At 45.9% G+C, this 25,247-nt stretch overlaps 11 protein-coding genes across 11 annotated transcripts; 4 read left to right on the forward strand and 7 right to left on the reverse strand.

Moving 5' to 3' along the window:
* Positions 1-88: 88 nt before the first annotated feature.
* Positions 89-1,059, reverse strand: BYT42DRAFT_544194 (uncharacterized protein; the record flags this gene model as incomplete). The annotated part of the gene is made up of 5 exons (XM_051565744.1): positions 89-256; positions 321-575; positions 641-741; positions 837-885; positions 976-1,059. The coding sequence occupies 5 exons, from the start codon at positions 1,057-1,059 to the stop codon at positions 89-91; spliced, it is 657 nt and encodes a 218-aa protein (XP_051424954.1).
* A 212-nt stretch (positions 1,060-1,271) lies between these two features.
* BYT42DRAFT_561941 (uncharacterized protein) lies at positions 1,272-3,753 on the reverse strand. Its single transcript, XM_051567413.1, has one exon. It carries the CDS (start codon positions 3,646-3,648, stop codon positions 1,597-1,599), a length of 2,052 nt encoding a protein of 683 aa, XP_051424955.1. The 5' UTR covers positions 3,649-3,753; the 3' UTR covers positions 1,272-1,596.
* Positions 3,754-3,888: 135 nt separating this feature from the next.
* On the reverse strand, positions 3,889-5,551 carry BYT42DRAFT_561944 (NADP-dependent oxidoreductase domain-containing protein). The gene is made up of 10 exons (XM_051567414.1): positions 5,468-5,551; positions 5,294-5,389; positions 5,201-5,229; positions 5,053-5,131; positions 4,892-4,990; positions 4,739-4,832; positions 4,538-4,651; positions 4,405-4,471; positions 4,291-4,349; positions 3,889-4,235 (listed from the first exon to the last, which is right to left on the reverse strand). Exons 1-10 carry the CDS (start codon positions 5,491-5,493, stop codon positions 3,990-3,992), a joined length of 909 nt encoding a protein of 302 aa, XP_051424956.1. The 5' UTR covers positions 5,494-5,551; the 3' UTR covers positions 3,889-3,989.
* Positions 5,552-7,345: 1,794 nt separating this feature from the next.
* On the forward strand, positions 7,346-12,983 carry BYT42DRAFT_561949 (uncharacterized protein). Its single transcript, XM_051567415.1, has 5 exons — positions 7,346-8,182; positions 8,339-8,690; positions 8,777-11,920; positions 11,985-12,127; positions 12,194-12,983. The coding sequence occupies exons 1-5, from the start codon at positions 7,805-7,807 to the stop codon at positions 12,578-12,580; spliced, it is 4,404 nt and encodes a 1,467-aa protein (XP_051424957.1). The 5' UTR covers positions 7,346-7,804; the 3' UTR covers positions 12,581-12,983.
* A 17-nt stretch (positions 12,984-13,000) lies between these two features.
* On the reverse strand, positions 13,001-15,111 carry BYT42DRAFT_255209 (nitrogen permease regulator of amino acid transport activity 3-domain-containing protein). The gene is made up of 3 exons (XM_051562725.1): positions 14,208-15,111; positions 13,758-14,145; positions 13,001-13,692 (listed from the first exon to the last, which is right to left on the reverse strand). Exons 1-3 carry the CDS (start codon positions 15,019-15,021, stop codon positions 13,038-13,040), a joined length of 1,857 nt encoding a protein of 618 aa, XP_051424958.1. The 5' UTR covers positions 15,022-15,111; the 3' UTR covers positions 13,001-13,037.
* Positions 15,112-15,585: 474 nt separating this feature from the next.
* On the forward strand, positions 15,586-16,168 carry BYT42DRAFT_478814 (uncharacterized protein; the record flags this gene model as incomplete). The annotated part of the gene is made up of 2 exons (XM_051563660.1): positions 15,586-15,673; positions 15,744-16,168. Coding segments are annotated over 2 exons (513 nt in total), but the record flags the coding sequence as incomplete, so codon positions are not given.
* BYT42DRAFT_255139 (uncharacterized protein) lies at positions 16,163-18,244 on the reverse strand. Its single transcript, XM_051562724.1, has 3 exons — positions 17,999-18,244; positions 16,861-17,951; positions 16,163-16,755 (listed from the first exon to the last, which is right to left on the reverse strand). Exons 2-3 carry the CDS (start codon positions 17,782-17,784, stop codon positions 16,639-16,641), a joined length of 1,041 nt encoding a protein of 346 aa, XP_051424960.1. The 5' UTR covers positions 17,785-17,951; positions 17,999-18,244; the 3' UTR covers positions 16,163-16,638.
* Positions 17,806-18,103, reverse strand: BYT42DRAFT_467314 (uncharacterized protein; the record flags this gene model as incomplete). The annotated part of the gene is made up of 2 exons (XM_051563526.1): positions 17,806-17,946; positions 17,999-18,103. Coding segments are annotated over 2 exons (246 nt in total), but the record flags the coding sequence as incomplete, so codon positions are not given.
* Positions 18,245-18,489: 245 nt separating the features above from the next.
* Positions 18,490-19,212, forward strand: BYT42DRAFT_255423 (uncharacterized protein). Its single transcript, XM_051562726.1, has 2 exons — positions 18,490-19,140; positions 19,193-19,212. Exon 1 carries the CDS (start codon positions 18,659-18,661, stop codon positions 19,049-19,051), a length of 393 nt encoding a protein of 130 aa, XP_051424962.1. The 5' UTR covers positions 18,490-18,658; the 3' UTR covers positions 19,052-19,140; positions 19,193-19,212.
* A 581-nt stretch (positions 19,213-19,793) lies between these two features.
* On the forward strand, positions 19,794-22,352 carry BYT42DRAFT_597623 (dynein light intermediate chain-domain-containing protein; the record flags this gene model as incomplete). Its single annotated transcript, XM_051570950.1, has 8 exons — positions 19,794-20,061; positions 20,143-20,364; positions 20,448-20,711; positions 20,797-21,017; positions 21,088-21,181; positions 21,268-21,599; positions 21,659-21,890; positions 21,943-22,352. The coding sequence occupies exons 1-8, from the start codon at positions 19,878-19,880 to the stop codon at positions 22,350-22,352; spliced, it is 1,959 nt and encodes a 652-aa protein (XP_051424963.1). The 5' UTR covers positions 19,794-19,877.
* A 310-nt stretch (positions 22,353-22,662) lies between these two features.
* Positions 22,663-24,328, reverse strand: BYT42DRAFT_493002 (uncharacterized protein; the record flags this gene model as incomplete). The annotated part of the gene is made up of 5 exons (XM_051564187.1): positions 22,663-22,972; positions 23,040-23,284; positions 23,358-23,759; positions 23,820-24,137; positions 24,230-24,328. The coding sequence occupies 5 exons, from the start codon at positions 24,326-24,328 to the stop codon at positions 22,663-22,665; spliced, it is 1,374 nt and encodes a 457-aa protein (XP_051424964.1).
* Positions 24,329-25,247: the final 919 nt, after the last annotated feature.

Raw genomic sequence — 25,247 nt, forward strand, 5'->3', positions numbered from 1 at the left:
AATTGTGAATGAACAGGACAGGATCAGTCCTGCATAAAAAAAAGGGAGGAGATGGTATAGGGCAATAGAACGGATGGATGGGTCGTTTTCATTTCAATTCAATAATTTGAAATCCATCTTCGTCCACCTGGATTTTTGGTCGCGAATTCGCTCCGTGCCCACCGATAGGCTGTACTTGGGACGTCGATGCGCTGTTGGTCATGGTGAATCGCGTATGGTTTGTTCGGCAACGAAATACAGCATAGGCAAATCCCATCTACAATACGAGTCTCCCGGTTAGTTTGATAAACATCCATCTCACTTTTAATACATGGAATTACATTAATAGCCAAGTCCAGTATCAGCGTCAGACTATTCCAAATCAAGGTTTCTTCCCATTGACGCACACAGAGCGCTGGTTTATCGCAGTCTTCGCAATCCCATTTCATCGCAGCATGCTCCTCCGATGTGCAAGCTTGAAAAAACCGATCCTTCATTACGCAGTGAAGCGCCAAGTTCCCGCAACTGTTGAGGAAGCTGCAGACCGTGAGAGTGTAAAAGATCCACCAGTTGACCATCAAATATCTTAGATGTTCCTATCCTCCAGAGATCAGTCAAGTCTGTCCCAACGTGTATGCACTGCTACTTTGTCTCCACTCACTTTGTACAGAAAGTATGTAGTAGAGATTGACGTGGACACCAAAAGAGCGCTAAGGATGCAATTGACGTAGACAGTTGGCAAAAGTTGTTGTTGAATAGTGGCTATACGATGCAGAAAGACCCCAGGTTGAGACGTGGTTATTTTTTTTTCGTTACGTTAACAAGCCCAATGGTTGCTATGCATTTGGCATTCTTACTTGGCCAGCCGTTGTCAAAGGAACCCCACATTTGCCACAAGGCTCTAAACTTGATCACGTAGCAGTAAAATATTAATTAATACGCTTTTCCCCCCTCACATACGACACTGCAGAATGTCAGTAACAGATAAATACCCACCATTTCCAGTCCCAGAAAGACAATCATAATATGATCAAGCTTCTTTCTTGCATGACAATGAACTGTATGTGTACTGGCTCTCATTGTGTAGAATTGACTGAATTAAAATGAATTTACCAAAAGAATCTGTAAAACGTGCAACGGATGGTTTGCTTTATATACACAATCAACGCCAGCATTCCGGGTCGATTTGAAAATTTTGGAATCAAGCTAAGGATCATCTTTTGTATTCCCAACAGCTTCACTCGCGAATTAGATGTAACCTTTATGAATGGAGATGGAAGATCAAATCGTTTATTTGATATGTTACAAGATGAAGCCACGGGTTCCTTTTCTGTCCGGACGCCCGCTCGTCGTCATTGGATGTCGGGTTGATAGATAAAAGAGTGGATAGGATGGAAAACAAAAACAGTCAACCCAACCTAAGGAAATCAGCAACCAGTTCTACCAGCAGAGATTAAAGCTGTACAAGTGGACAGAGGGTGAACAAATTACGATTCAGTACAAACCGACAGATTTTTAGGGTATATATGAGACAAAAAGATTTGAATCGAGAGAGAGTTCAAAATGCGTATGCTGTTTATAGTAGACTTGTGTAAGAACAAATAAACAAAAAGGAGATTATGCAAATGAACGGATATATTCGAGTAGAGCGGCATCGATCCAGAGACGTCCGGACTTGTCTGATTTGCTTCGACGAATGAACTCTTGAATCAGCATTGACGCTTTGTCACGATGCCGGCTTTTAACCCACGCTTCTATGAGAGCACAATACGTGACGGTGTTGGGAGCGAACCGTGTACTGGTCTTCATGAGATCGAAAATCTGCTGGGCGGTTTCAGGCATATTGTGACGGCCGTACAAATCAATCAAGGATGTATAGGTGTAACTATTGGGTTGGATGCACCGTTCAATCATTTCTTTGTGGAGACTGAACGCCGCGGTCGGTCCGATAGAGGCCGCTTGGATCTTCAGCAGCATGGAATAAAGTACTGCGTCCGCCTTGATACCTGCCCCCATGGCTTGCTGCACAATCCGTGCCACCACCTCCAAGGTGTCTCGATGCGAATAACAATGACGCTTGGCGAAAGCGTTCAACACACAACTGATCACATATTCATTTGGTCGCACATCGTTGTCCAGCATCCGTTTGAACCATTCAATGACACTGTGCACATCCCTTCGGTCCGCATAGGCTTGTATTATAATGTTATAAATATAGATGTTGGGCTGGATGTTCTGCTGTTGCATCATGTCGTAATACTGCGCACATATTCGGAAGAAACCTCGTTTCGCATTCGCTTTGATCATCTCCGCATACGAAGCAATGTCGGGTAGAATGCTGTGTTCAATCATGGATTCAAAGATGCGCACCGTTTTCACGACATCGCCCTGTTCGGCCGACAACTGCAGTAACGCGTTGAACGTCTTGATGTCTGGATTCACGCCCATTTCCAGCATTTTTTGAAAGATGCCCACCGCGTCCATGTACTTGTTCTGCCTCCGGTAGGCGTTGATAAAATTCGTATAGACTTGCCCATTTTGCGCTTTGCCATCCTGGTGCAACCGTTCCAACATATTGTAGGCCGTCGTGGTTTGTCGACAACGAAGTAACTGCCAAAATATCTCGTCATACGCATCCAACGTACAGTAATTGACTTTCAAGGCCGTATCGATGACGTCCCGTATGATTTGTTGATCGTTGCGGCGCAAGGCATAGCACAGCTTGGAAATCAGCAAAATCGCATTTGTCCTCAGACTTCGACCGTTGGTATCCTTGATATGGGCGTGCTGTTGAGCCACAAACGTTAACCGATCGGACAACTCCGAGGCACTTAAAGTGTCATCGCCTCGCAACAGATTCATCAATCGAAGGTACAAATACCGTGGTATATCAGCTGCGCAATTTTCCTGCACCATATGAAGATAGCAGGACCATGCCTGCTGATGGTTTTTGATGCGAATGGCATGTTGCAGTAAGGCCTGCGGTTCCAAGGGAAGCACCTCGACCGAGGCGAGAAACTGATCTTTGGACAAGCCAAAAGCGGTTTCTACATAATCGACGAGTTGGTCACTCTGGGATTGACGAAGTTCAAAGGGATGAGGAGCTTTGGCAAAACTGGCCAAATTTTTGGCGTAGATTAAGAGTGTATAGAGCGAGGAACAAAGTGCGAGGGGTATGTAGTTGACATTATCGTCGTTTCGGCTGGTCAATGTCGAGAATAAAGCCCATGCTTTTTCGGCTTGTTGCAGTTGAATCGCGGTTTCGAGATCGGCGAGGGTCACAGAGTTGGATAAGTTGAAGATGGCGAGAGGACCGTGAAGTGACGGCGGCGGTTCGGTCATGGGTCGTGGCGTTCGAATGCGTTCTAATGGCTGTGGTGAATAGGACGGATTTTCCAGGGCAGCTGCGGTGGAAAGCGACCGTACTTTGACGGCTCGTGGTGGTTTTGTCGTCCAGCGATGAAGAGGGGCATGGGCTCGTCGATAGGGTATCTGCTTCCCAGTAAGTGGGCGTGCCGACGTTGAGGAGGAACTGTCGACAGCGTTCATGAGAGCTCTCAAGTGTGAATTCCAGCAACATGACGGTATGTTTGTGCTTGAGGTTCCTTTGGGCGTAGACGGAAAGAGAAGAGTGGCGGCTTCTCTTAAATGAATACTAGACTTGCGCATTCCATTACTTGGCCAATAGTAGGAAAAAACTAAACAACCCGTTCGGTCTACCCAGTTGAATTAAATTTTTTTGTCAGTGGAGACCAATTTGTGACTGAGTCGGACCATACGGCGTTTGACCTTTTTCTGTAAATCCCCCCCTCTCCCTTTGAAACAGCTCTTTTTCCACATCGGATAAGCCACCTCCTTTCATCCCAAGCCACCGTCAATTTTCCCTCATGCCCATCCTTTTGATCTCCAGGAACCTCCAAACTGCTTGAAATTTCCATGCTTTGTAAAGCAACGTCTTCATATACAATATCATTTATTTTGTTGCTTCGTTTCAGCTACGTATGGTTTCATCATAATTTCGAATGGAAAATATCGCTCTTCCAAAAAGGTGACGGATCGACCAGTCGTCTTGCATGTTCCGATTGGCTCAATTGATCTAACCGTTGAATGTCGGACAGTTCAAGCTGGATTGTCTCCTTGTTTTGCTTGATGCGGGATGGGGTTACCGATTTTGGAATAACCGAACACTTTCGCTGGATACCCCATGAAATCAGAACTTGAGCAGGCGTTGTGTTGTACTTGTTTGCCACTTCCAACTACTACATCTTTCAGAAAATCGTCTTCTTTTCAGTGCATCTCTTTTATACTTACAACAATAGGTTCTTGAATGAGAGGAGAGTCGGTACTGCCCAGTGGCGAGTACGCCGTCACTATTGGATTGTTCAGTATCGTGTGTCGTCCCACTCGGTGGTTAATTTCAATTACCGTGAATGTTTTCTTCGTGACAAAACTTCAGGAGCTCTTTTTGAGGAAGATACGGATGCAATTCCACCTAGTTAATCGGTCAACATGATGTTAAAAGGACTTGTACCTTTCTTTTTTTTTTTCTATCTTGCACCTGATTGACGGCAGGAATGATTTTCGCAGTGGCAAGCAACTTTTGAAGATTCGGGATACTGAAATTGCTGACTCCGATGGCGCGTACTTTCTTCTTGTCCAGTTTTTCCATCGCCTATAGTGACATAAATCATTATGGTTGTCTTTTTTCCACATCGAATAGGAAATATTTTCAATTAGTCATGGTTATTATCGCACTTACAGCATAGGTTGCACAGAAATCCACTGAATCCAAAGCAATCTCACCGTTCTCGTCCTTGGGTACCATGCGTTCAGAAGGTTGGAAGGCAATCGGCCTACAACTCTTTGTTTTAGCATGATTTTATCATGTCAGAGCTAATCCCATCAACCCCACCAATGCATCAGATACAAGTCGATGTAATCGAGCTGAAGGTTGTCCAAGGATTGTTCCAAAGCGGAGGCCACCAGCTCAGGCCGATGACTCGTATTCCACCTATCAAGAAAACCGTGAGCTGCATGTAGTCGAAAATGACATGACGTAAAGGTGTACGGTACAGTTTGGTCGTAATGAACAATTGATCTCGCGGAATACCACTGTCCTTGATGGCTTGACCGACTTGCTTTTCGTTTCGATCTATCAACTAATGTTTAATAGCATTCGCCACAACTCAAAGAAAAAAAAATGCCTGGGACGACTTGTTACAAACGTAAGCTGTATCAATGTGCCGGTAGCTAAATCCATAGTTAGTAATTCATTGCTGTTACGAAAGAATGGACGTATAAGAAAGAATCGTACCCAGATTCAAGTGCTGCTAGAACAGCATGATATACTTCGTTTGGCTTCGACTGCCACGTCCCAAGGCCAATGGCGGGAATAGTTTGACCAGTGTTTCTGAAAAAAAAATGTAAGCTTACTTACCAATGCATACGAGAAAACAGAATGATCACCGTATATTAGTTGATAACTCACAGCTGAAATACGTTATTTGCTGTCATGGATGTTAATAAGCTAAGTTACAAAGACAGAAGGGAGAAGAAAAAGGGATGAATAGGAAAAATGTGACCGATAAGATCGTAATTCACATGAAAAAACCGTATTCGCAATTTTAAAAAAATTTACCGTCCTCCAAAGACCGACTTTGGGGGGGGGGGGGAAGACATCTAATGCATCATTAGCCGCTACATGGCCTCGCTACTTGAATTCATTGGTTTATGAAGCAAATAGATCTGGGACTAGCGGTTATCTCATCCATAAAAGCTAACCGAAACTGTTTAGTACGAACGGCAGATGTGCCTCTTACAGTTGATCAAACGGTGTTGCATCCTGCCAAAGAAAATATTTCTGCGATGGATAGGTACGCATAGATGATATATAAGCATGCAAGGCAGAAAACTTTGGAAATGTGTTAGAGTCAAGCGACATTAGCTCGACTCAACAGCGAAAAGATAAGAGTAGATTTCTGGTAACCCCTTGACTAAGGGTAGAAAAAAAGGTACATCATTGGGATGTCGCCGTCACTCTTCTTTTCCAAAGGCGGGAATTCACAAAATAGTCAATCATGCGGTATTTTACAATTTTTTTTGGAGCAATCTCTGTGTGTGTATACAGTGAAGAGAGTCATCAACAATTACCCAAGCGGTGCATTGAGCTTGTGTTAATTTTTTACTTTGTGAAGGATGCATAGTTCATATCCACTTTTGATCATGGTATATATAAAACTGTGGTTGGTCCGCAGTAGTCAAACTGCAACACTGTAACTTGATTCTGCGTCAGGAAAAAAGAGCAAATCAGGGCAAAAGCACACCTACTTGAAGTCAGTCATCAGGGGTAAAGGGCCTGAAGTCGTTGGTCATGTGAAAAGAGGAGCCCAATGGAACGTCAAAGGATGGTTCCATGTGTATGCCTATGGGTGTTTCAGGATCTTCTTTTCGTAACAGAGAATGGCAGCCGTACGTCATGAACGAAACAAGTGATGACTGATTTCCATATGCTTTTTGGAAGAATGGTTAATTCCGGTTATTTTCCATTGGTGGAATGGGCACGCCGTTTCTACCCATAAGCTGCAGTTGGAATGATGTTTCGATGGGAAGGCGGGGATGAAATCAGAACATTGGCAAAATTTCCACACCTCCTTGAAACTGTAAATGCCAAACACTGTTTTGTTTTTCTCTTCTTCCAAGGATGACAGCTGAAACAGGGATCAGCAAAGCAATGAAATGGCGGATGGCTTGCATCTGCACGGATATTGTTACAATCATACATTGTAAGTTGCAGCCAATTTCAAACGCAGATGAATTGGCTCTATTTCTGATTCACACTTTCATCCTTCCACGTCTTACAAATTGTACTCCGCCTTTGAATAGCTTGACTTGTTCATATGCAGCGGAGCGATCTAAAGAACATGTACGATAAAAATGATGAATGTATATTATATGCAACCTACAGGGGCAGTCTGTTCGTGGTTATGTTAAAAAATGAGCTTTTCTTCCTTTTGAGCCCACATCAATGGTGTTGCGTCCTTCTTTATGCAAATAGCCCGTATAAACGATCTACTTTTTGGCTCAGACTTGCAGCTCAGGCTTGGCCGGACGAACCAAAGTGACAGGGCCAGGTGAGGACGGTTGAAGGGCAGAAGCAAGGATGACAAGCAGAATGGCTAAATGAAGCAAGAGACAGGAACGATGCAAAATGTGGGGCGTTTCTGGTTATGCTGGGTGGGCATCCTCGGTTCGTCTATTTTTGGCAAATACCGAAGTGGAGATGTCTGAATTGGAGGCCGGTGTTCGAAACGTCACGATGGCAACTGATGAAAGTTTTGGGTTTTGGAAGTCTGAATTTTTTCTTGAACGTGTTTATTTTGTGTGAGAAGGGGAGGTTGTTTATCCCTTCTTTTTTTTACTTCTTCTTTACTCTCATTTTCTATTTGCTACTTGCAACACTCGTATGTGTGCGTGTGTATGACGTTTGTGTTCCTCATTTCTCTTTGGCACATACACACGCTCGCATTGAGTAGTCTTCATCGACCATTCCAGTTTTTTTAAAACCTTTATTTTATTTTTGCGCTCCTTTTTTCCTTTAGCCTGGTTTTTTATCAACAGTTACAATTATTATTGCACCAGTCTCAAGCTTTTTATATTTTCGTATTCCCTTTTTTTTTTCCCTCCACACTTTTCCTATCTTTTCGCCGTTTTTTTCTTTTATTACTACTTTATTTCATAACTCGTCTCTATATCTTTTTATTCGTCGTTGCTGACGCCTCATCACACACCGTAAACCCAACCTCAAATCTACCCCGCTTTTGAGTAAATGAGTTCGACTCCCCCCAAACATTCCTTATCATCCCCCACATCAGGTCATGCCTTGGGCGTGCCTGTATTACCCACACCGTCATCCTCGACTTCCAATCGCACCGCGCTTCAGCAACTCAGAGGAGAGCTTGAACAGCAGCTCGTCGAAAAGGAAAAACAACTGCAGGAATCGCAAAGCGGAATTGGAAAAAACGTGCTGGCCAGACAAATCAGTCAGATTCAGGAAAGGTTGCGAGAAATGGACCTACAAAAACAGGATCAACAAGACGATTTGCCACCCGCGACCCTGGAAAAACTGCGTAATCTCGAACGCGATCTAAGTGCTTATCGCGGTTATCCACTGTCTCCCGGATTGTCAGGTCACCGTAAAGAAAAAGTAAGTTTGTCATACTCATTACCTTTTTGCCAACGGATCGGTCTTGAGGTGTCCGACTGACTGGTTGCGATGGAGTAAAGGGAAAGAAAATAGGCCTTGGTGACCCAAATTCCTCCCTAACTTGCTTTTTTTTTCTTTCAAATGATCGACTCCTAGTTACTTGGTCAGCGATCTACGGGATTAGATGGGTTACCAAGCCCCTCCGCCTCCACGCTCATGCTCCCATCTCACGGTCATGATTCAAGTTCATTACTGCCGTTGCCACCGCCACCTACCGGTTCTACACCGACCAAACGACGATCCAAAGTCCCCAACACCGATCGCAGAAACACCGATATTGAATTTGCCACCGAAATCGGTCAAGGGTTGCTCGTCGAGGTACGCAAAATGCAAGCTCTATTGCAGGAGAAAGAAGAACAACTTCGTGCTCTCGAGATTCAGAAAGCCGATCTTGAACGCGCTGCCGAAGCCATGGCAAAACAGCTCAGACAACGTGAGGAAAATGAAGGTACGCTCTGATATACATTTATTTTCGGTCGTCTAGACAGACCTCCCAGTGGAACAAGGTCATTGATAGAAAATGATCGTCTGTAGAGAAATTAAAGGAAGAGACGTGGAATCTGGAGCTGGCCAAACAAGAACTGACGATCAGTGTCACCGAACTGCAACAGAACCTGAACAAAGCTCACACGGAGCAAAACAAGGTGGTGAAGCAACTGAACGAGTTGAGGACAGAAATTGAGCAGCTTCGAGATCGCGAGGAAAAATTGACGATGGCCATGGATAACATGAAACAGCGTCATGAGCAAGATATGTCGGCGATTCGACGCCATGCTGCGGGCCTTCAACGTGAAAAGGCCGATCAGAGTAAACAGATCGAAGCCTTGACCTCGGAACTAGCCATTGCCAAAGCCCAATCACGCATTGCCAAACATGCGCACGCCGAGACCGAACCTTCAGAGAAATCCGATTCCAACCATGGCACCTCGGATGAAAGTTCGACCGTCAAAAACGATTCAGCCCATCAATCGTCCCCTCCCCCTTCACCCAAGCAGAAACCCACACGCAACCAAGCACTGGAAGTGGAAACGCTGAAAACGTCCTTGGCGCACGCCCATCGCATGGTGTCCAACCTCCGATCCAATCTGCACAAGGAGAAAACAGAAAAGTTTGAGTTGAAAAAGTTGCTTGCGGAATCCCAAGAGACCATTGAACAGCTTCAAAACGATCCTCGCATGTGGATTGACGCCGGTCAGCGCAACGCGGCCAAGGAAGACGCCACCGCCGCAGGGCAACGCCGATCACGTAAACCGAAACGCCGCACGCCGGCAAGACGAGCACGTGCATTGAGTCGTACTCACCGTGGCGAGGACGATTACTCCGAAGCCGAGAATCGACGTAAACGCAAGAATTCCCAGTACGAAGACGACGATGTGTACTCTTACTCGTCCATGAGCTCGCCCGAAGAAAGCGATGTCAGCGAAGATAGTGATCATGAAATGGAAAAACGTGTCACCATCGCCCCGCGATTTACATCCTTGTCGTCGGAATTGAGCCAGAGCCAAATTAAGCAACCGGTCGTTGTGGACGCCCAGGTCAACACGGACCCTGTGGAAATCACGCCTTTACCCGTTCCAACCTCGATTCCACGTTCACTAGGCGACGAGCTTACCAGTGCCGATGCAAAATCCTCACTACTGGAAGATGTCAACAGTGCACCAGAGACGATTGAGCCAGGATCTGACGTGTCGACGCAAACCGAACCTGAACCTGTGCCCGTGGTAATGACCGATTCTCGCGCCATTCAAACCGATAGTGAGCCCTCTAAACCATTCGAAATGGTGACCATGGATGCCATGCAAGCCGCTCCCGTGGAACGTCCCAGCGTCGATGCCTATGTCCAAAGTGTCACGCCAGATGCAATGGAGCGCGGCGTTCAATCGGTTCCTGTCCCTACGACCGATGCGGAAACTCAGAGTGTAGCGGTCGTGACTTTAAATGCAGAAGTCCAAAGTGTGCCGGCTGTGACCTCGGATGCAGGTATCCAGTCGGATACCATGGAAATGGTGCATGTGGCAACGCAGATGGATCCTGTTACTTTTGAAGATCAGAGCACCCAATACGAAAGCCTACCCGGTATCGATCACGGTGTCCAATCCGAGCAGGTGGCATCGATGCATGTGGGTGTGCAAAGCGAAGCGGACGATACGACCTCCAATGCCTTGGAAAATATCGGTGTGGCGTTGGCCGACGTTTCGACCGCCGTGACAGTGGATGCGAGTGTACAACATGATCTCATCACACCCGTCAAGGACGCTGAAACGCAATCACAGGCCGTACAAGTGACTGATGCAGCTGTGCAGCATGCCATTGTCGAAGAGAAGCCCGAAATGTGCGACGCTGAAGTTCAGCACTGGCCCCTGACACCTCCCTTGTCCGAGGTGAACCTTGAGCAAGGCTGGATAGTGAATGCATGCGAAACCGTGGATGCGGGTGTGCAACCGGAAACCGAGCCGGGCATGGATGTGGCCGTCCAATACGATCCCGTGCAAACGCACGATATCGATGTGCAGTACGAACCCATCCAGACACACGATGCCCACGTTCAGCACGATCCTCTGGAAACGCACGATGCCGACGTGCAGTATGATCCCGTCGAAACGCAGGATGCCCACGTTCAACACGATCTTATCGATACCCATGACGCCTACGTCCAGCACGAGCCTATCGAAACACATGATGTCCATGTGCAGCACGAGCCCGTCGAGACGCATGATGCCCACGTTCAACAAGAACCCGTCGAGACCCACGATGTCCACGTCCAATACGAACCTGTCCCTTTTGAATGGACGCAAACCACCCTTGAACAAGGATGGCTGTGTAAGGAACGAGAGGCCCAGGATGTCGGTACACAATCGGACGTTTCGGCGTTTGATAAGCAAGACCAAGAACGCGTGTTTGTGGATGCTGCTGTGCAGCATGTTGACCAGGCTGAAACCCGTGACGCTGTGCCTCTTGCATTCCCTGCCACGGCTGAGTCGACGGTAACATCACGTGAAACGAAGGAGGCCGTTGCGTCTCATGACAACCAGCCACATAGGGCTGATGCTATCGGTACTCGAACAGCGGTTGCTGCTGCTGCTGGTGTGGCAGGATCCTCCGCTCTCACAGCTCACAATGAATCTACCCACGCATCTTCTTCTCATGAAGATCGAATTGCTGCGGTTGAATCGGTGACCAACAGCCCGACGATTTCTTCGCAAGCGGACGAAACCGTTCAACAAGAAGGGATGGTCCACCGAGACATTGGCTGCGATGGATCGGTACGTACACGCGAAATGCTACCGGAACGCCCAACCATGGCTGCACATGCTGTGAGTGAACCTGCGCGCCCGGACGGTTATCGTCAAGCAAGTCACGATCAACGCGCCTCGACCGATCTGTGCAGTCTTTCGACCGCTTCGCAGAGCAATTACGATCACCGTCCTTCAATTTCATCGTCTCAGCTTGATGCGGTGACCCGTGGACCCGGTGGTGGAGCAGACCCTCACGTCATCTCCTTGATTACGCAGACCATGATTGGCGATTGGCTGTACAAGTACACCCGACGAGCGGTCGGCAATGGCATGTCTGAGAAGCGCCACAAACGGTTCTTTTGGATTCACCCTTACACTCGCACCCTGTACTGGGGTCCGCGAGCTCCTGGTGTCGATGGAGGCGAATCCAAAGCCAAGAGCGGTAAGTTGGTCATAAACAAGATACAGAGCAGAAATTTGTGGGCACTGACGTGACAAATGATTAGCTTTCATCGAAGGTGTGTCTGTGGTGCCTGATTACACCCAAACGCCCCCCGGTTTGCCGAATGTGAGCTTGCTTGTCCAAACAAGTACACGTCAAATTAAATTGACTGCACCCACAATGGCGCGTCACGAAATGTGGTATGAGGTAACGTATTGGGTAAACATGATCAGAGTATGAGTAGAGACTGATTTCCATGGATTTTTACTATAGTCTCTTTCGTATTTGCTTGAACGAGCCAAGGGAGAATCATCCGCGACGGTATCCGAAACGAAGCGCGGTGTCGAACCTCGTAGCGTAGCACGATCGTTATCTAGTTCATTGTACCGAAAACCGAGCTTACAACGGCTTCATCATCTTTTCCATTCCAGCAGCGGAACGGTGCGTACGTCACTATCCGGTTCCGTGGACCACTTCCACGATGAAGATTTGGATGACGAAGCACTGGAAGACGTCCGCATGTGCTGCAATGGCAAGCACCACGTATCGAAGCTTGAGAAAGATGCCAGTTTACGTCCCACGTACCGCAAACGCAAGAGTCGTCCCAGTACCCTCAGCCAAACCCAAAGCCAAGCCGGCAGTCAAGTTGGAAGTCAATAATTGACGCCCATTCTTTTACTCTTTTTTCTTTCCATTTGTCAATTAGCATGTGTTTTTCTTTTTTTTACTTCTGCAAGTGCTTACTGTATATTTCTCAATCGGCATCTCCTTTTAACTATATCGTGCATCCATTATTTCATCAGCCAAAAAAGAAGGTTCCTTCTCTCTGAGAAGACTTGTGAACTGATCCTCACTCACCGGCTGGAGACTCGACACTATCAACCCCCCTTTTTTTTATGTAAGAAAATCCTCTAAAAAACCAAATATCCCGTCTAAAGTCTTCTAAAAAAAATACCTTTCCTTTCCTTTTTATTCCTTCCTTCCTTTCTATTTAATTTTTTTATTTTGTTATTATGAACACTCTCTTGCCAAGACCTAATAAAAAAAAGGAGAAATATCCACATCATTCATCTGGATAGAGTTATTATGTGCGGATCTTGCAAGGTATATTAATTGGTTAACAGTAATGATAAACACTAAAGACGATATCTCGATAGTATTTAAGGACAAATTTCAGTTGTTTTCGGGATATGGCTTCTCGATACATGATCTCGTCAATATGATGTTTTCCATCCATGTACGGAATCAACCTTTCGAAAAGTTCGGCAATTTCTTTGGGTGCCTTTTCATGCGCTAGACGCTTGAGACGATACCAGCTAATCTCGTCGGTGCTCGTGGCGGGACTGGAAGCCATGGTGTTTTCGGAAGTGGAAGTGGGGATTTGCTCGGTGGAAGTGGATTTTTCGGGATCGGGTGAAGGGAGCATCAAGACGAGGAACATGTGCAGTTGAACGACCAGGTCCTTTCGAACCAGGTAGGTGATGGCTTCCAGGTATTGATTTCGCAATTCTTTGGAAGGCGTGATCATGTGAAGTGGTTTAGCAATGGATAGTTGGGAGAGAAGCGTGGGTAAATCGAGGTTGGGTATATGCATTTTAAAATCGGCATCAAGTACTGAAATGTCGTTGAGACTCGCTTGCGGTGACACGACATAAATATTGCGTTGATGAATAGTGTGAATCAACTTGGCTTTACGCCAATAAATCAAATGGGCCGCTAACCGATAAATCTGGGCTAAAGAACAATCCAGCAATAGATGCAATTCCTGCAAACTAAATGAAAAAGGTCAAGTCGTGAGACAAAGATCATAGAAAGTCTAAAGAATACCATGATTTACCTCTGAGTAGGGGTGAGGATTTGGACCAGTTGCACCAAGGTTGGACTGGCATCCAAGGGCATGTTCTTCAAGACTTCTTCGGGGTCTTCCAAGAGCAATAAGGTATGATACGGGCACAGCATAGGGTAACTTTCATATTCGTAGCCACCCATACCGTAAATATCCATCAATGAACCCTGGTGCACATCCCGGCTGAGAGAAAACGAGGTATTATTGTTTGTCGACGCATCCGGTCCCAGCACAGGGATCTGCAGTGATAAATCGATAAAGTCATTGATAATCACATGCGCGGCCGTGTTGGTAGAAATCGCACAATAAATCTGTTTAATGTCGCGGGCCAATGAAGATTCTCGCAGGATTACTTCCATGACCTCGTCGTAAGGTGTGCCTGATCCAAACCGGGCTATTTAAACATCTTTTTCTGATGGGGCGGTCCACGGTATAACTTACCATTATTGAAAGCTTCTTCTTTCAAGGCCAGCATCTTCTCAATCTCCTCTTGCACGTATCCGCAGCGCAACTGTTCGTACCGCAGACTCGCGGCGTATTTTAGAATAACGTGCGTGTAAAGCGAGTCGACTTGATTGTTCAGTTCCAAATCGTGAGGAGACAGTACATAGACGACGTGGAACAAGGTCATGTGTGTCGAGGCAGCGACCAGATCGGCGTTTCTTTCCTCGGTCTCTGAGGAGCGTGCGCTGTTATGGTAATGGTGGCCACCGCGACGACGCGATTGACTGTCGTGAGGTGACGGTGGCGGTGAACGATGAGGGGAGGATAACGACGGTGCCACGCCAGCATGGTCTTCGACTTCTTCCACGGTGTCTTGTTTATCGTTAGCGGTTAAGCTGACAGGATGACCCACAAAGGTCAAGTCATCCATGCTTAGCTGAAATTTGCGATCGCACAATGGCAGTTTGGGAGCCAATGCGTCGGCAAGAAACGACACTTCGATATTGAAGATACGATCGCGACCTGCAAATTTATCGTGTTGGGATTTGGAAGGGGAAGTGGTGACGGATGCACGGCGCGAGTTGTCTGCCGAGCCATTGCCGTGCGAGTTGTACCGATCCGCTTGATTCGTAGGTCGTAAAGGCTGGCTGTGCAGACTTGCTTTGGTGATGGAGTTGGCGACGGTGTAACCTGCGGAGGACGAGTCTACGCGAAGACCCAATGGCCGTTTTGGATCGGGAGGGTAACTAAAGACATAGTGATGACCACGAGCTGAATTGACTACGAGCAGAATAGCTAATAAGGAACTCATAGAAAAAAAAATGAGGCGATTTCCAAGACGCCCTTTATTGTCCAAATAGTCAAAGTGGAACTGCTGGCGTGACTGGGGAAAACCCAGCCAGCGTAGAATGATGATCCATGACTCGTGCTTTCCTCAGAGCAGCAAAAGCAAAAAACGTATAGAAATAGAGAACCATGATAATAAATAAAAAATGTACATACTCTTTCTCAGCACCGGATGGCTTTATGAGGCACGTTCTCTGGATAATTTTTGGTATACAGGCAATTCGGCTCTTTTTTTTTTTTTTCTTGTTCGACTAGGCTGCATTCGTTCCCCGAAAAAGTGTGAGCGACCTCAATTTCCGCTGATTGTTTCTTTTTTGGCTATTCCATGGAGATATAAAACAAAAGCATGGCCGAAAAAACGACCAAGTTTTCGCTACATGTGCGACCGTCCAGACTCAATTACCTCGGCTTGTTCTTTACATTGGCCGGTTTTCTCTTGACCTTGCTCTGTCTCGTCGGTTGCCGTTCTTCCGGCGGACAATCGCTCCATTTCATCAAAGTAGCCGACCGGCCATCCAATGGGTTTCAAGCTCTTTACGGATGGCAAGGTTATTGTATACAAGATCAAGGAAACACTCAATGCCGCACCGATAGCAATGTGATGACCATTCCTTTTGGTACGTTAGCATAGGATTTTTTTCCAAAGAAAAAAGAGGAACTTTGACCGGTAACCAATTTTTACTTGAGCAGATGTGTGGGTGACGGATCAACTCAACAAGACCCGACCTCAGCTGTTTGAAGATGCCGTACAACAAGACGAAGATTTGAATCCTTTGGCGAAACCTAATCCACCTCACGATCCCAAAATCTATGCGGGGGCTATTTTATGCTTGTTGTGCGGTGGAGCGGCGTTCGTATTGGCGATTGTGAGGACGACGTTCTATCAATATTTCCAGGATGATTATTATGCGCGCGGTTTATTAGCATCGGGAGCGACGACGTTGGCGTTACTGTTACTAGCTCAATCGTCCATCATGTATCAGAACGCCGTTCAACAACTGAATGTGGAATATCCTCATTTGGAAGCCACCGAAGGGCCGTGTATGACTGTCATTGGCGTGGCGTTCACCTCTTACTTTATTGCAAGCTGTATCTTTATGCATGGCTTTTTATCCAACGGATCGGCGGAATCGCCCACGAATGGAGGATACAACCCCTTGTGATTTATTTTCTTGTTGCCATTTACTATTTCCCTTTCTTCCCTCGGCCCTTTTTTATATACACGCTTTTTCCCAAAAGCCACAACCTTAAACTTTTTTTTTTTTTTTCATCATATTCACCGGATAACCCCGATCTTCTTATTTGGTCATCTTTTTCTTTTTAGACTATTTCAATTCACCATCTAAAATCGTCATCTCTTGTTGTTATTTTCTATCTTTTATCATCCTGTTTCCAACTTGTCTTATGCTTGTCGATACATAACGTTCTGCTTTTTCTTTTCTTTTTTTTTTTTTTGGGTGCATGGTTGGGAGTGATTTGAATGACCGGTTTGGCTTTCCTTTTTTGGGGGTGGTTAGTTGTGCCTTTTTTTTTTGATGATGCATAGGACAAATGAATGGTGCTTTTTTGTTGGATTTTTGTTTTAAAGGCTATTGAGTCGAGACTTTTTGGCCGGAGCGATTTCTTGCATTGCGGGACGTTTGGTGGTTGGAGGTGGCGATTGTTTTGGGTCAACAATAAGCGATCGCAGAACTTTGTTCTAGAAGCAAGATAAAAATAACATCATTCAGTCTTTTTTCTGATGGAAACCCGTCAGGATGGTGGGACAAACCAAAAAAAAATAATGGGAAGAAAAAATATTTACCTCGACTTCTAGATCATGCAACTGTGATCGTAAAGTATCTTGAGCCATGTCCGCTTTCAGTCGTGCAATTTCACGTTTCAGACTTTCGTTCTCTTGGCGCAGTTGTGCATAATCCAAGGGTGGAGGTGATGTGGTTAAGGGGCTGGTGGTACTTGAAATGGAAGCTTCGGATCGGGCAATCAACTGCGGCGATGGATGGTCCATTTGGGAAGTCGCCGATAAAGGCGTGATGGCGTGAAGATGACCCGACCCTGATGTCATGGGAACAGAAGGTGAAGGTAATGTGCGCGGATGTGGCGGCGGCGGAGGCGGCGGTGGTTGTGGTGAGTGAGCATTCCATGTACGATAGGAACCTTGTGGCACCGGGCAATCAGGGAGCGGCGATAACAATGGTTTCACTTTAAATAGTGGGACCGATAACGGGCGATAATAATCCGGTGATCGACCGTAATGTGAAGGATCGGTGCCTGTGGGAGGTGAGGCTAACGATAAGGATGCACTCGATGAGGGTGGGAGTGGGGGTGGTGAAAACCGAGACAAGTTTGGAAGAGGCTGTGAAGCGGGATTCGGAATATGAATTTGTGGTATAACTGGACGACCTGTCGAATGAGTTGTGGCGGTGACGCCCGTGGCTTCGACCGGGGTTGTCGTTGTCGTTGTCGTCGTTGTAGCCGGCGAAGAAGAACTCGTCGCTGATGTCAAAGGTCGCTCCGAAGAAGAAGATGAAGATGAAGATGACGAAGAAGAAGCAGTCGAATTCGAATGTCCTCTGGCCTCTTCACTTTCTTGATTATCTTTTGGTTTTTCTTTGGGTCCTTTGGGTGTTGTTTGAAGTTTTGTTCGTGCGGCTGATATGGTCAGTGTTGCGGAGGTTGACACGGGAGGTGGGGCTGAAGAGTTGGTTGCCACACTTTGACGCATCATCGTGCAAGCGGTGCCTTCAGTCCGCTGATGACGATTGAGAGCGTCGAGTCGTGCAAAGGATCGATGACAACCGTTACAAACATAGGGTCGTTCACCTGTATGCAACTTTTGATGTCGTTTCAGATCATGATGACGCCGAAAGAAGTGTTTGCAAATGTCACACTAGACTAAAATGAGTAAATCAGCTTGCTATTTGGATATGGCCGATACTAACCTTATAAGGACGTTCTGGCGAGTGAGTGGTGAGATGTGACTTTAAGTTGTGAGGTCGGCTAAAGCATTGGTTACACTCGTGACAAATAAACGGTTTATTGGGAGTGAGCAATTTAGGGTTTCGCGATGGATGCTTTTCCAGTGCGAACAATCCAAAACCCTTTTCCTGAGGCAGCGAAGGAGTCGAAGGTGTGACGGGGGTTGGTAATGATTCAGTGCCGTTGGTATCGTTGTTGTTATTCAATAAAGAAGGGATGGAGGTGTCTTTGTGGCGTGGTTCATCCATTGTTGTGGTAGCGGAAGATTCGGATACAGCAGTCATATTGAGTATGGACAGTATGCTTTATCGGTGGGTTAAGTAAAGTGTTGAAGTAAAAGAGAAACGCCAGAATTAGACAGTAGATAAGTGACTGAAAAAAAGTAAAGTGTGGCTTTTTTTCTTGTGGAGATGGATGGTTTTTAGAAAATAGAAGAGTAGAAAAAAAAATTAACACGAAGTGATCGATAGGAACGTCAATCGTCCGGAAGAAGGAAGAAAAAGTAAAAAAAAAAAGGGGGGAACGCTAGGAAAGATAAAAAAAAAGTTGAAAGAGTAAAAGTAGTAGAAGAGGAAAGGAGAAGAAGGGAAAGAAAAATAAAATGACGGTGACACGAGTAAGGAATGGCTCGTTTTTTCCTCTTTGTCTTCTTTTTTTACCCTTTTGCAACAATGCCAAGCCGAGTGAATGTGGCTTTTAAAGTTTTTGCTCCCGCGCCACATCCTAAAAATGCAAACCAATCCTCATCATTGCTTTTCAATCTACGACATCCCACGGCAATGCATCTTTTCAGTCGGGGGTGGCAAAGCAATCAGCAGTGGAATTCGGGCGGGGCTTTTTCTTTTTTTTTTTTTTTGCTCACAGCTCAACCAAAAAGAAAAAGACTCTGGACTCAATCCACGGCATCCAATCCCGAATCAAAAGTGTCGGCTATTGAAATGAAAAATGAAAAGCGGAAGTTCCTCGTGGCGCGGATGATATGGGCCAAATCGGACTTGTTCTTCATCCTTGATTGAGCTTGATGGGAAAAAAGATATATATATGTATATAAAGATGAATATCAAGGGCAGAAATCAGGAGTAAGGGAAAATGGAAGGAACCAAAAGTAGGAAAATCCCCTGATTCGATCTCACCCCATTTAATAGTAAAAATTTTAGGTCAATCGAGATTGGTTCGTTTTACAGCATGAACTTCATACCCTGCCTGAAGACGCAACAATAAACTGTCAAGAATTTCGCACGTTCTCTTGATTGATCCTTTCATAGGATAAGCCATACAATCGTTTTATGATGGTAACACATCCTTTTTACCTGTTACTCTGTCGATGTTCAATGGTTAATAAAGACCTGACCCTCTGTCGATGTTCAGTGGTTAATAAAGACCTGACAATCATATTTCTGTGGATTGAAAAAGGACAATGTCGGGCTGCCTTAATCGATTGTTGTGTTGCAGATAGATAGGATGTGTGGATTCTCCATATCGAGGACTGATGTGTTATGCGAAAATCAGGGCGCCCATCTTTGGAATGGTCTATGAATCGTAAAAAGATGAGTCACCGAATGGTCATCGCACCTGTCATCACTGTCGGGTTTATAGGTTAGGGGTAAAACGATGACTTTATTTATCGTTAGGTAAAGTATGAATAAAGAAGAAAGAAAAAGTGGTGAAAAAGGCTGTGCAGGATATGTAATTTGAGCCTATTAAGCTGGGAAACGTCATCCCGCAATTTTTAATTTTTTTTTTTTTTTTGCACTCTCTCAGAAACGTCTTTTTTTTTTCTGCATATTGAAAAAAAACACAAGGAAACACTGCTGTAACTGCCTGATGCCCTTGTATTAGAAAATGACCGTGCCTTTACCCACTTCAAGTCCACTTCTTGCTGGAGCCGCCGCCGCCACCCAAACCACTTCCACCACTTCAGGTACAGGCGTTCAAACGGCTCCCGAAAAAGATGAGATTTGGTCCACCATTCTGAAAGGCGTCGCATCGTCGAAAATGATATCCACAAAGCATATCCTTATACTAGGTAAAAAAAATTCGTCCAATGTTCAAGATGACCACTTAGTGTCGGAACTCTCCGTTTTTGACTGACCCGACTTCTGTGTAGGTGATCCCGGTTGCGGCAAATCCACCTTGATTCACTATCTTAAAAACGATCCTGGACCTCAAGCTCATGTCCCAGAGTCGGACGATACAGCTGCACCGACATCCTTTGGAGTCGGCTCCAGTAATTATACCCCCATGCCTGTAGAAAATCTCGACCAAGACGCGACCAATACCCTCGCCCTGGGTTACACTTTTGTCGATATCCAAGACGAAGAAAATGAAGGTTCGCCAAATAATCCCACCCTTTTTCTTTTTCTGTCGCTTGGCGACTCATGCCGTCTCCATTTCTTTTTTCCTTCTACGTAGCGATCGCTCGATTGGGCTTGTACCAGCTGGGCCTTTCCGCACCTGAATATCTGCCACTTTTAAAATTTGCGTTCAGTTCAGAAACATTGGCCAACTCCATGGTGATTATCGCCCTTGATTGGACGCGTCCTTGGAAATTTTTGGAAACCTTGCAACGCTGGATCGACGTCTTGCAACACGCCATTGACGAGATTTGTAAAGAAGGAAGTGCAGGAGAATCCTGGAGTCGCGGTAAAGCCATTGTCGATGAACTGAGAGAGAAAGGTAATGACCGGCACCCGATATCATTTTGGAGTTTTGGGGATGGGCCATCTAATGTTGTGTTGTTTTTTTTTTGACTTTGGTGCAGTGGAACATTACCTACAATCGTATACCGAACCCACTCCTGCTGTGAATGGAATCAATATGGCACCTTCGACATCCACCAGTTCAATACCTTCCACACCGACGGGATTTGTTCCCACACCTTTGGTCACTACTACCACCGCCGCAGATCAGGTCACCCTTCCTTTGACTCAAGGTTGCTTAACCACCAATCTGGGTATCCCTATCGCAGTAGTGTGTTGCAAGGTAAAAAACGCATTCATCCCCGAATATAGCATCACGATGGATTATTGATCACCGTGATACGCTCCTTTAGAGTGACGCTTTGAACAAATTGGAGCAAACCCAGGATTATAAAGAGGAACAGTTTGATTTTATTCAACAAACATTACGGTGTATTTGCATGAAATGTAAAATCTTTTGTCCATCCACAGCCCCGTCATGCATTTGGCTACTCACACATCGATTTTTTGTTTCCATGGATCTTATTTTTTAGATGGTGCTTCTCTATTTTACACTTCCACCTTGCATCCGTATACATTTCACAATCTTCGTCAGTACATTCTTCACCGACTGCTCACGACCTCTACGAAATCTTATCCATTCATGCTGAAAGCGCAGGTCATTGAACGAGATTCCGTTCTCGTTCCTTCGGGCTGGGATTCATGGGGCAAGATTCGTGTATTACGAGAAGGATTTGATTGTGAAAGCATTCATCAAGGCTGGGATGCCGATATTGAAGCCGTCATCGACCGACAACAACCTGGAGCTCACGGAGCACGTGGCATTTTTGAAGAAGCTATCCCCGATCCCGAAATTGAAGAACAGGTAACTTGGGACAAAACCTCGTGTTGCTTTATTATTTTACTGAAATGACGCGGTGACAGCCGTTGAATATTCCAGCCACTGTCACATGTGAAGATGAACAAGTATTTTTGGAGCGCCATTTTGAGACACTTCAGCGTGCTCCCGAAGGACCTACACGACAAGGCACGGGAAGCGCCATTGGATCGACGCGACCTAGTGTTGTCGGTCCCTTGGGCGTGTCGCCCGTGACCATCGATCTGATGCGTGTCGGTGCCGATCGCGACAGTGATCGATCTAGTCGACACAAGGCAAGTGTTACTAAAATTGCCTTTTTGCATTTCCAGACCAACCTCCACTGACCCAGATCACTGCGTTTCATCCCTCACACAGGATACCATGCTTGATAAAGCCGGCTTAGGTAAAGTCGCAAATTCTCCCAATCCTGTGGATCGTATTCAGACCATGGGATCCAACGGGACTCCTGTCACCGGTGGTCCCGCCAGTCCTCTCAGCAGCGCCAATGCCGGCGCGGCCGGTGGTCCATCCCACGAAGTGCTTGCCAATTTCTTCCAATCGCTGTTATCGAAAAAGGCGTCCTCCGGCAGCGGCTCGCCTACCGCCGCTTCCCCGGCTTCGTCTCTCCTAGCTGCCGGTGGTACCTCGCCTACCGGCCGTGCAGAAGACGGATCCTCCACTGGACGTCGCGCCACCATCAGTAGAAAAGACGTCCACAAAGAACTCGACCGTATGCGTCAATTTGTAAACAAACCCTAAACTATCATGATGGATTAATCCTGCGAATTTTGTGAACCCTGAACCCTGTGAACCTTGTGAAGCTTGTGAAAATATCTGAAAAACCCAATACAGAAAAAAAAAAAAAATACCATTGACACCGAAAAGGAAAAGCTGTAGAAACTCATGATCATCGGCAAAGGCAATTGTATTGGGGTTGTAATTTTTTTCATCTCTTTGGAATGTTCTATCTAGATGGTTTTTCTTTGTAGTATGACATGGCTGAATAGAGCGGTCTAAAGTATCGTTACATGGAATAGGTTTATCTGACAAGACAACAAAAAGGAAAAGTCTAGTTTTGATCGTCTTTCTTATCATCCTTTTTGTCATCTTCATGACAAAGTTTCTCTTTTAGCTTTTTGAAAAAACCTTTTGATTCTTTATCGTGACTCTTGCCTGACTTTTCATCGCTCGAGGACTTGACATCATGGTCCTTCTTTTTCGAAACAGGGTCGTCACCCTTTGATGCGGATGCACCTGAACTCGGGGGTTCGGATGGAGGAGGAGAGGGAGGAGGCGTAGGTGGGTCATCCACACGATATTCAGGATCCACCAAACTGGCATACTTTTCGATAATCGCGCGCTGTTCGCCCTTGATATTTCTGCACAATTCGACCATGTTAAAAACTCACGCTTTGCACTTCATCTTCTCCATTTATATCATTGTACCTTGGTAATTCGACCTTGATGGTCACGATCTGATCGCCACGCATGGTGCTGCGCAATCGCTGCACACCACGACCACGGAGAGCAACGTTATCACCCGGTTGCGAACCCATGGGAATCTTTAACTCGACATCTCCATCCACTGTAGGGATGCGCACCTTGCCACCCAAAATAGCTTTGTAGAACGGAATTTTCGCATCCACAAAGATATCTGCATCTTGTCGTCGGAAAATCTTGGACGGCAAAATCTATTTTTCCCAGAATATATACATGTTAAAATACGAATTACTCAACAAAAGAGCAATTATATGAAACACATACGTTCAAGGACACGAAAAGATCGCCATTGGGACCGTGACCCTTGATGGGTGCATCACCTTCGCCCGAAACACAGATGCGCGACGTGTGATCGACACCCGGCGGAACGTTGACTTGCACGGACTTTCGTTCACGTACTTTGCCGACGCTGTTACAACTTGTGCATCCTGCACCAGGAGGAATGGACGAACCGGCACCACCGCACGCCTGACAAGTGGTTTGCATATGGAAACCACCCATGGCAATGGCTTGCACACCAGTACCGTGACACACTCGACACTGTTGCTTCTGCTTACCGGCCTTCAAACCACTGCCGTGACATGTATTACATCCAGTGACTTTATTCACCGTGACATATTTGGTCGTACCCTTGACCGCTTCCATAAACGTCAAAGTCAAAGGAACCTACAGAGCACCCGATTTTTAGCCTCCAGGCCCAACAAAAGATCGTGTTCCTTTCTTTACCTGAATATCATCGCCAGCCACGTTGCGGAAGGGATCGGCACCGCCAAATCCGCCAGCGCCTCCTCCTCCTCCGCCAAATCCGCCACCAAAGAATTGACTAAAGATATCGTTGGGATCGAAGCCTCCCGGGAATCCGCCGCCTTGATGGAAACCACCAGGTCCGCCTGCGCCTGCTGCACCGTCAAAACCATGGCCAAATTGATCGTACTGTTGACGCTTTTGATCGTCCGACAAGATTTCATAGGCTTCCTGAATCTGCACAAACTTCTCACGTGCATCTTTATCCTTATTGGTGTCTGGATGGTACTTTTTCGCCAACTAAAATTCCGACATCCCGGTAAGAACTCTTATTGTGTGTTCCAACCAACCCGAAGACCAATGAACTCAAAAAACGGTGATCCTGTACTTACACCATAGTATGCTTTTTTAATCTCGCTAGAGGACGCGTCCTTCTTAACACCCAGCACTTCATAGGGATCGCGCTTTGCAGCGAATTGAGGACCTGTCATACAAATTGTCTCAATTAATTTCATATTGTCCGCAATAACGGAGATACACCTGCATATGAAGACATACCTGAAGCATGGAAGCCTCGCTGCGGTTACCGAGGAACCGTTAGCGCCCATGCATAAAAAAAACGGAGCAACACACCATGTCAACTTACCTTTTGACTGTACATTGAAGGCAAGGCTCCGCACGCATAAGGATTGACTGGAAAAACGTTTGACAGTAAGAACCGAAAGGCTGCGGACGAGATTTTAAAAAAGAATTGAGTTTACCTTTAAGAGTCCAGATCTGTCGCTTGGCAGCGGCCGATCCCAGTTGGGCTGCTTTCAGGGAGCTATACATTCTCGTCATACTCTCCGGGGCACGAAGCCAAACCGCGGCATGCTTCAGGGCAGTTCGATGGACTACCATGTCTTTTTTTAACTTTTTTCTTTTTTTATTCTATCGGATTCTTTTCGACTCCTTGGACATTTTTTCATCTCTCAAATTTGAATCCACTCGATCGTGACTGCTAAAATACAGTGCGCGTCACGTGCAGCCAAGCAAAAGGGCCAATGTCCAAGCTGCAAATCCCCTGAACTACACAGGCATTTCGAATCGATAAATTGCACAGATTAGCAGAGATATTTAATAAACTATTCCACATGAAAGAGTTTTTTGAAGAATGAAAGGGTTGTCTTTTTCTTTCTGCACAATATCTGTAATTTTTTTTGATTTTTTTAGGTCAACTACCCGGCAAGACGATCAAGAAAGTTTTGCTATTTTTGAGTCATCTGATAACGAACGATGGACGGATTGAACTCATTTTTACTGGCTTTGAGGTCGGAAGACAGCGAATCCCATGCATTACAGTTGTCCTGTCAAATGAGGTGAAAGAAGGCGGACGTGATTGGTGGACGGGTGTTAAAACCCCGATAAACC

This window comes from Radiomyces spectabilis (genome assembly GCF_025331425.1).
Source record: "Radiomyces spectabilis strain NRRL 2753 chromosome Unknown BYT42scaffold_4, whole genome shotgun sequence".
Classification (NCBI taxonomy): domain Eukaryota; kingdom Fungi; phylum Mucoromycota; class Mucoromycetes; order Mucorales; family Radiomycetaceae; genus Radiomyces; species Radiomyces spectabilis.

Excerpts from the sequence above, each read along its gene's own strand:
- BYT42DRAFT_561941 (XM_051567413.1), bottom strand. The coding sequence starts at position 3,648 with ATGCGCAAGTCTAGTATTCATTTAAGAGAAGCCGCCACTCTTCTCTTT.
- BYT42DRAFT_561944 (XM_051567414.1), bottom strand. The coding sequence starts at position 5,493 with ATGACAGCAAATAACGTATTTCAGCT. Across the intron at positions 5,132-5,200 it reads CATTGATACAGCTTACGTTT|ATCGAAACGAAAAGCAAGTC; the intron begins GTAACAAGTCGT and ends ATTAGTTGATAG. Across the intron at positions 4,833-4,891 it reads GACTTGTATCTGATGCATTG|GCCGATTGCCTTCCAACCTT; the intron begins GTGGGGTTGATG and ends AAAGAGTTGTAG.
- BYT42DRAFT_561949 (XM_051567415.1), top strand. The coding sequence starts at position 7,805 with ATGAGTTCGACTCCCCCCAAACATTCCTTATCATCCCCCACATCAGGT. Across the intron at positions 8,691-8,776 it reads ACAACGTGAGGAAAATGAAG|AGAAATTAAAGGAAGAGACG; the intron begins GTACGCTCTGAT and ends GATCGTCTGTAG. Across the intron at positions 12,128-12,193 it reads GTCACGAAATGTGGTATGAG|TCTCTTTCGTATTTGCTTGA; the intron begins GTAACGTATTGG and ends TTTTTACTATAG.
- BYT42DRAFT_255209 (XM_051562725.1), bottom strand. The coding sequence starts at position 15,021 with ATGAGTTCCTTATTAGCTATTCTGCTCGTAGTCAATTCAGCTCGTGGT. Across the intron at positions 14,146-14,207 it reads AGAAGAAGCTTTCAATAATG|GCACACCTTACGACGAGGTC; the intron begins GTAAGTTATACC and ends GGTTTGGATCAG. Across the intron at positions 13,693-13,757 it reads ATCCTCACCCCTACTCAGAG|TTTGCAGGAATTGCATCTAT; the intron begins GTAAATCATGGT and ends TTTTTCATTTAG.
- BYT42DRAFT_255139 (XM_051562724.1), bottom strand. The coding sequence starts at position 17,784 with ATGATGCGTCAAAGTGTGGCAACCAACTCTTCAGCCCCACCTCCCGTG. Across the intron at positions 16,756-16,860 it reads TGCATGATCTAGAAGTCGAG|AACAAAGTTCTGCGATCGCT; the intron begins GTAAATATTTTT and ends TCTTGCTTCTAG.
- BYT42DRAFT_255423 (XM_051562726.1), top strand. The coding sequence starts at position 18,659 with ATGGCTCGTTTTTTCCTCTTTGTCTTCTTTTTTTACCCTTTTGCAACA.